General features: G+C 34.8%; 1 protein-coding gene across 1 annotated transcript in view; it reads left to right on the top strand.

Moving 5' to 3' along the window:
- Positions 1-6,851: 6,851 nt before the first annotated feature.
- The window catches only part of LOC112520749 (ABC transporter G family member 39-like), a 28,978-nt gene continuing 26,479 nt past the window's right edge, over positions 6,852-9,350 (top strand). The window contains exon 1 of the mRNA XM_025129263.1: positions 6,852-7,296. Within this exon, the coding sequence (XP_024985031.1) occupies positions 7,058-7,296 (239 nt within the window). The 5' untranslated portion in view covers positions 6,852-7,057. The remainder of the gene's footprint in view (positions 7,297-9,350) is intronic.

Consider the following 9,350-nt stretch of genomic DNA (forward strand, 5'->3'; position numbering starts at 1 on the left):
TCTGTTAACACCACCTCCAGCCACCTCTCTATTGAACTTCTCTCTCAGTGATTTGATGATGATCATTTTTATCTATCGAAGTGTACTATCTCTGTATTCAGCTTCATCAATTATCACTGAGTCTGTCCAGAGATCGCTAAACATGTATTGTAATTCCTTCAGAGACAAGTATCCTTCAGGAAGACAAAACTCATACCACAGAACCTTCAGTGATATCGAAGATAGAAGCTGAAGATAGAGACAAGCAAGTTCGTGATTTGAAGCGGTTTTCAGTGATAACAAGCTCGTCTATACAAGTGTGAAATCTACTCAAGATTGGGCGAACACTGAAGAAACCTCATCATTATTCCAGTGTCAGCAATCAGATGAATCTTGTTGAACAAGATTAGTTTTTGTCTTGTACTTCTACACACAAAGGACAAACCCATACCTTTCAAAGTAATGTACTGTACGGAGTCACTTTATTGTCTCCAAGCGTGCTTACCTACTTTATGAAAGACGTTGTTCATATACGGCTAAAGTCTGTATATCTGAATAAGGCAGAATTTAGAACAAAACTTTCCATGGTTATTTTCAACTATAGAAAAAGAAAAAAATATATATAATAGATAAAGATATATTCGTCAAGCTTTCGAGCAACTCCTTCACCCCAGATTCAAAAAAAAGTCGGGGAAGGGCGTTACTTAGTGATCGGTTTGCTAGTTCATGTAAATCCGCATTTAATGCAATGGGTATAAATAGCTGAGAAGCTCTCTCTTCTCAGCAGTCTTCGTATTCTCTATCTAAATACTTCCACTGTAACAAGTGAAGAGCACAAGACTTTCTTAACCTATTTCTTTTAGCAAGTCTTTTCCTTATTGATATCTGTAACTTGTGTATATATTTGATTGTTTAGATAAGTTCTTTATCTTATCTTTTCCGCAAACAATCTATAAAAATCTGAATTGATCTTCTTTATCAATATAAGTTTTTCAACAGTGAAAGATGTTGTGTTTGTATTCATCCCTCCCCCCCTTCTACAAATTGTTACCTATAAACTCTTGTAGATTCGGTTGGGACCAATAAGTGGTATCAGAGCAGTGTTTGTTTTAGTGTTGTATTGGTGTTTTATTATCTCTTCTTTCTCGATAATTTATTTATCTTTCAAATGGCTTTGACACGAGCACATAATTTCATGACAATAGATATATTGCCAAACCTCCCCAGTTCATTAGACAACTTTAGTCTTTGGAAGAACCAGATGTCTTTTTTCATAGAGGGAGCAGATCTTGAGATTCCATACTACATTGAAAATGGACCCTATGTTCCATTTGCAATCTATCCATTAGTTCATGCGACTACTACGATTGTCACAATTCCTGAACAGCAGATTTTGAAGCTCTCTCATCAGTGGAGTGACGAAGACAAGAAGAAAATGGCTTTAGATACTCATGCGAGATCTATAATAGCCATAGCTCTTCCTGACAAGGTTTATAACTCTGTGATGAAGCTTAAAACCTCGAAAACCATGTGGGACATTCTTTCTGTTCAGTATGAAGGTACTGCTGAAGTACAAGAATCGAGGAAGATAAACTTAGTAAGACAATATGAAAGTTTTCTATGTGGAAAATTTGAATATTTGTCTGAAGTACATCAACGCTTTAATTGTCTTCTTATTAATTTGAGGACAATTGAAAGAAAATATTCCAACTCAGAGACGCTAACAAAGTTCTTTGAATATTTTCCAGAATCATGGGATAATTATACCTTGTGTCTCAAGATATCTAAGGACATGTCCTCCATTTCCCTCGGTTCTCTTTTTAGGATACCACTTAATCATGAGCAATCTCATCAGTTGAAGAAGAATCTTTTAAAAGAATCCAGAGAAATGAAAAGCTATCTTTTAGCTTTGATCTCTGATAGCCCCTCAACTGACCCTTCTATTTATTCTACACTCTCCTCTTCTCTTTATATCACTAAGTTAGATCCTTCTAACTCTGAGGACTTGACAGACATTGATCTCTCAGAGTTTGATGAGTCACTGGCCCTTCTTACTAACTCTTTCAGGAGGTTTTCTAGAAAAAGCAACTTCCGCATATCTCCTTCCCTGACCATAACTGACAAGCCAAAGTCAAATCCCATTGACAAGGCTTTAGCTAACTGCTACAACTGTCAACGTAAAGGATATTTTGCTAGTGAATGCAGGTTGAAGAAAGTTGCAAAGCCATCTTCAAACCTCTCATCTTCCTTTAAACCATCTTGGAAAGTTCGATCCCAGAGCTGGTGAAAGAATCTTTTTTGGATATTCTTCTGTGTCTAAAGTCTTTGGAGTATTCAACAAAAGACGACAAACGATAGAAGAATTTATTCATGTCACATTTGGTGAATCTCAATCAGCTAACTCTAATCCCATCTCTGAAGATGATGAAGAGTTAGACAACTGGATGATATCTCACTATGGAGAACCTGAAGCTTCCCTCAGCAATCAACCGAACGTTGACCTCCCTGAAGCTGAAGATGATCCATTCATCATTCCAGAAGTCACTAATAACGAAGTTGAATCCTCTTCAGAGAATGTTGTTGTTCCCATTAGTCATATACCCCCTTCTATTTCAAATATTGATCCTTCAGTCGTTGAATCTCCTTAATTTACTGAACCTCTCTTAGTAAATAAATCTCTCATTGAGGCTCCTTTGGCAATTCAAGTTGTTACTGAAGACTCTCTTGTTGAAGCCTCATCTTCTGTACCTGAGCCCCTAAACTCAGAAGGTGATAATCTATATCATCTACCAACTCGGTGATGGACGAAAGACCATCCCATTGATCAAATTCTTGGTCATCCAAGTGCAGGTATTAGGAATCGCCATAGTCTAGGTAATATTTGTCTTTTTGTCAACTTTTTCTATTTAATTGAGCCCAAGAAAATCAATGAAGCTATCACTGACACAAGCTGGGTCACTGATATGCAAGAAGAACTCATTGAATTTGATAGGAAAAAAGTTCGATACCTTGTCACGCGTCCATCTGAAAAAATTGTGATAGGCACCACATGGGTTTGTCGCAATAAGTTGGATGAACAATGAATTGTAACCCGTAACAAGTCTCGTCTTGTTTCTCAATGATATAAACAAGAAGAATGAATTGACTACGATGAGACCTTCGCACCAGTGGCTAGACTCGAAGCTATTCGACTCTTCCTAGCCTGTGTTGCCCATAGGGACTTTAAAGTCTACCAAATGGATGTAAAAAGCATTTTTATTAATGGAAAACTTTAGGAGAAAGTTTATGTTGAATAACCTCCAAGGTTTCTTGATATCCAAATCATGTCTATCGATTGGATAAAGCTCTTTATGGGTTAAAACAGGCCCCTCGTGTCTGGTATGACAACCTTTCTTCATTTCTCATCTATAAGAAATTTATCCGTGGAAAGATTAACCAGACCCAATTTTTTAGGAAAGTCAAGGGTCGTATCATTCTAGTCCAAATTTATGTCGATGATATTATATTTGATTCCTCTAATCCCTCTTTGTGTTTTCGCTTATTTAAACGCATGAAGAAAGAATATCGGATGAGCATGAAGAGTGAACTAACTTACTTTCTAGGTCTTAAAATTAAGCAATTTGATAAAGGTATTTTTATCAATCAGAGTAAGTATGTCAGGTATATGTTTGAAGAAAATCGACTTAACCAATAGTTCATCTATGAAGACTCCAATGGCTCCTCCTCTCTCGTTGAACAAGGATCCAAATGGAAAGCCTATAAACGTTATTGTTTATAGATGAATGATCAGATCCTTGTTGTATATAGTAGCTAGCCAACCTGATATCATATATTCTACTTGTCTATGTGCAAGATATCAGTTTGAACACAAAGAATCCCATCTGATTGCTGTAAAACGCATATTCATATATCTAAAAGGGTACTCCTAATTTGGGCCTTTGGTATCCTAAAGACTCATGTTTTAACCTAATTGGTTATGTGGATAGTAATTTTGCAAGTTGTAAGATTGATAGGAAGAGCCCACTGGAGGCTGTCAGCTTCTAGGTGGAAAGTTGGTGAGTTGGACAAGTAAGAAGCAAAATTCAATGTCCACATCAACTGCTGAGGATGAATATGTTGCCGCAGGAAGGTGTTGTGCCCTAATCCTTTAGATGAAAAACAGCTCGGCTATTATGATCTTTAGCTCTTAAAAATATCTACTGTGATAGCACTAGTGCCATTGCATTTGCAAACAACCCTGTACTTCACTTTAAGACCAAACATATTGAGATCAGATATCATTTTATCAGAGATCATGTTATGAATGACAATATTGAACTTCACTTCGTACTCACTGAGTACCAATTAGCTGATTTGCTTACAAAGTCTCTTGATGAAACAAGGTTTAATATTTTAATCAGCGAACTTTGAATGCTGGACACTGAGTATTATTTCATTTAGCTCTAAGCAATACTCAGTGACACAAAGTGAAATGATTCAATGTTTCTTATTCTAACACTAAATTCTTGAGTAATGTATCTTTGTCTCTAAGGTATGTATACTTATCTTTTTTCTAAAAACTTAAAACCATCACTGAATACTTTTCTTATTCAGTGATCAAAATGTTTTAAAAGAGATGTTTCAGTATTTCCTTCTATCAATGAACTCTTGAGTAAATATATATCTGAATTATATCTACTTTTCTTTTTCTTAAAACAAAACTATCTTTGAATCTTTTCTTATTTGGTGATTAAAATGTTTTAAAGGTGAAATGATTCAGTGTTTCTTTGAAGCAGTTTTCAGTGATAACAAGCTCGTCTACACAAGTGTGAAATCTACTCAAGATTCAACGAACATTGAAGAAACCTCAGCGTTATTCTAGTATCAGCGATCAGATTAATCTTGTTGAACAAGATTAGTTTTTGTCTTGTCCTTCTGCACATAAAGAACAAACCCACCTTTCAAAGTAAAGTGTTGTACGGAGTCACTATAATGTCTCCAAACGTGCTTACCTACTTTATAAAGACATTGTTCATATATGGCTAAAGCCTGTATATCTGCAACAAAGGACAAGCTCATCTCTTGAAGCTTGTCATGTGTTTTGTACCTTCTAAATTGCATTTATACATTTGGTATAAATAGCTGAGAAACCCTCTCTTCTCAACAGTCTTCGTCTTCTCCATCTAAAGACTTCCACTCTAACAAGTGAAAAGCACAAGACCTTTTTAACCTATTTCTTTTAGGCAACTCTTTTCTTTATTTCTATAAGTAACTTGTGTGTATCTTTAATTGTTTAGATAAATTTTATATCTTATTTTTTCTGCAAACAATCTATAAAAATATGTATTAATCTTCTTATCAATATAAGTTTTTTAAAAGTTAAAGTTGTTGTGTTTGTATTCATCCCCCCCTACAAATTGCTACCTATAAACTCTTGTAGATCCAGCTAGGACCAATATTCTCTCTACTCCTCTAGTGAATCATCTCCCTCCGTCTTCGACTTCATCTATCTAACAGCCACATTGACCGTCGATGTCCACCATTGTCATGCCCTCTTCAATGTCACATTTCTCCTTTCAATCCATCTCTGAAGCTCACTCCAACACCACCGGCCCTTCCTTCGATCTTCCTCCATCAAAAATACCACATAGAAACACCACCTAAACCATATACGTGAAGGTTGAAGGCCGGTTGCAGGTGGATGTTCATTGAAGAAGTTGTGTGATGGTGCTTTCGTGGTGGGTGACCTCCCATATTCACCGTCGTTTGGTGTATATATATGTATGTGGTGAGAGAGAGAGAGAGAGAGAGAGGGGGGGGAGATGTATTCTGAGAGCTATTGAAGGTAAGATGGGTTTCGGTGGGAGTGAGTTGGGAGTTAATGTGTGTAATGTGGGTGAGAATGGACAGTCGATGGGTTTTGGGTATGTGTCGTGCCGTTGATCTTTTAGCCGGTGGAAGAAGAAATAGTAATGGGGTGGGGGTGAGGTAGGATGTTAGTATGATGGGTCTCTATGGGGGTGATATGGGAATTAATGTGTTTGATGTAGGTGAAAATGAAAGGTTGGTAGGTTTGAAGTATGGTGGAGTGCCGGCAGTTTTTCAGGCGGAGAAGAAGAACAGTGATGAGGTAGATTTAAGGTGAGGGTTTTGTGTTGAATGGGCTCAAGAAAAGAGAAAACTAATTTATATTAAAAAAAAAGTATATATTATATTATTAGAGAGAATTACATTTTTGGTCATTCAGGTAAAAGATAAAAAAAAAGGGTTAAAAGGACGAAAATAACCCTCATTTAACTGATTTGACGGAATCTTTTTGATTATGTTAAAGGGAAGGACTCAGAACATGTCTTTTTACATACCACAGGACCAGGAATGTAATAAACGCGTTTAAGAGACCTTAGTCACACAATCGGTAAACCACAAATACCATAAGTGTAATTTACTCTTAATTTAATAAACTTAAAGTATAAAAAATCAATACTTTGTTTATTTTTTGTATTTAATTATGGATTTGGTCCGTGTGGTTCGTGTGGTTTTTACGAAATTGATCCCTCGAGTAAATACAAAAAAGACAAAAATGCCCTCAAGGTTAACGAAAATACTGGATGGCCGTTAGAAAGAGGGACCCATTTGTTATAAAACGACATACGACAAATCTTAATCTATAATAGATGAAGTTCAGGGACCATTTTCGTAAAAACCACCAAACCACAAGGACCAAATCCATAATTAAGATAGAAAAGGATTCACGGTTTGCTTTGCTTTGCTTTGCTTTTCTTTTCTTGTTTGCAAGCCTATTAAATGCACCGCTTTCATAACTAGCACTAAATTTTCCTTCACTATCTACAGTAGTTTAATATTTACTATTTAATGATATAGTTTTCTTCAATCATATATAAATCAATATCACACCAACACTTTATTCATTCTACTCCAACTTCTGTATCACAAGTCACAGTGGCTTATTACATTCAGCCTATATTAAAACAGTCTTAAAACCATTCTTTGCATTCTTCATGCACTCATACCTTACATAAGATATACCACAGTCTGGTGCATCCAAGTTTGTGTACCTTCCATCCATATATATATCTTCATGGTAGCAGTGGCTGTTGTGCATGGTGGATCAGGTGGTGATCCAGACGAACCAATGAATAAGCCAGTGGGGCTTGGTGTGTCTTCGTATTCAGACGAGGTGGTCAGCAATAATGGAGATGGTGATGGTGAGAGTAAAGTTGGAGTTCAAGTTGATAACAAGTTGATGAGTAGTCTGCTTGAGACTGTGGATGAAGATCATGTCAAGTTCTTGAGGAGATTAAGAGAAAGAATTGACAGGTAAAAGTTTGTTAATTATTTTTCTCTGCAATTTATTCAATATTTAAATTATTTTTAAATAATGATTATTGAAACAGATAAAATCACTAAATCTTTAAAAACAAAGTATCAAGAAAGGGCTGTAGGGTTATTTTTATATAACACACACATATACATATATATATATATATATTATATATATATTATGATGAAGGGATTGAGAATATGAGTTAAAATGAGAAACATAAGAATAGATCTAGACACTTGATCACTTTTAATTTTACTTTCATCTTATAAATTGCTAGCTTGAGCTTTAACTGTGGTTACTTCTTCTTGTTGGAAGAGAGATCTGATAGTGTTCAATCCAAATATGTCTATCAATCTTCTCCACCCAATAACATATAGAAATGAAACGAAAGAAAACTCACTCATAACATAACTCCCCTCCATAACTAGTGACAGATCTATCACTGTCGTTCACGTGAGCAATAAACGTGCTAGAGATAAAAAGGCATTGTTTCTCACAGGAATTGCTCCGGTTCATCTTGATGCTAGTGTTGATCTTTGATTAAGATTGATTCATGGGTGAAGATCTCTTTCTCACCTTTCTCATCATAACTTTAATTCTCATTGGAACCCAACTCTGTAAGTCATTCTCTTAATTAAGTAACACGGAAAGAAACAAATATAATTAGAGGACGGGAACAAACAATTAAGGAAAGAGGGTGTTTGTTCATTTACATACTAATTCTGAAAAAAATCTATCTGAATAACGTCAAAATAAAAAAACAAACACATAAAATTATTACAAAATTGTCTGATCGAAAAAGATGTGTGTGTCATCATCAAAACTAAAGGAGAAAAATCAACCTCCTTTTAAGGTTTTGTATGTATATGTGTATGTATTATTGTTTTGATATTTATAATATTTAAGAGTCATGAACTAACTTATCAATTAACTCTTAATTTATCAGTTATTATTTATTTTATTAAGTGACAATTAGTTTTACAGTTAACAATTGATTAACTTATCGGTTAATAATTAACATATATCAAACATAATCCATGGAAATAAAAAATAAAAAAATAAGATCTCATTAAATAAGAGACATGTATCTAACATTCTAACCTCACCTTCTCAACCGCCTTTGTGATCGGCAGATATGATTTGTGAACGCATTTATTATGGATACGACTAGGTAGTTCTACACTCCCATAACCTATTATTGTTAAATATTTTGGAGCAAACTCTATTTTTTTGTCTTTTAGGTTTAGTAAAATATTTAAAAGTAAGATTTAGGGGTCGTTTACCAAATATTTATTTGGGTAAGTAGTTATCAAGTCATAATTAAACCACAAGAGTGGTGCCTGATTGGTTTGAACTTGTCTTCAAAGGTCAAAAGTATCAGGAGGTCATAGATTCAAATTCAAAAAGGAATAAAAATCCCCTTGTGATCACGGAGATTCAAATGCGGTGACTCCGGCTATCTGCAAAGCAGGTGGTCGTCCTGGGATTATTCAGCTCGCATAGCGAGTTAGATATCCAGGTTAATAAAAAAAAAGTCATATTATCTTACTTTTTTTTATTAACCTGGATATCCAACCCGCAATGCGAGCCGACCAAGTCATATTATCTTACTTGATGCATATGTCAAAGATCAAGAATTTTTACCTGGTAAGAGCAAAGGCAAGCATCAAGAGTCTTACCCGGTAAGTAAGAGCGACGACTCTTACATAGTTAGCGCTTACTGGGTAAATTTGTTGCATATGATACCCTTTCGGTGAACTAAAATCTTACCCGATAAGTAAGTGAGATTGTTGAATTTTGTTGGTAAACACTTACTCGGATAAGCATTTGATAAATAGTCCTTTAAACCTTTATTATCTAGAAATCATTTTTATAATTTTTATTTTATTTTAAAAATAGTACATGACCATTAACTCGGTTCAAATAAAGACAGTTTAATCATTCTACCTATTTTCTTAAATATCTTCTAGAAAAAATATAATATATAACTTACATATCTTCTCTTAAATGATATATTATAGTTTTTTTTAAATAATGACATTCTTTT

Source organism: Cynara cardunculus (genome assembly GCF_001531365.2).
Source record: "Cynara cardunculus var. scolymus isolate 2C chromosome LG 11, CcrdV1, whole genome shotgun sequence".
Taxonomy (NCBI): domain Eukaryota; kingdom Viridiplantae; phylum Streptophyta; class Magnoliopsida; order Asterales; family Asteraceae; genus Cynara; species Cynara cardunculus.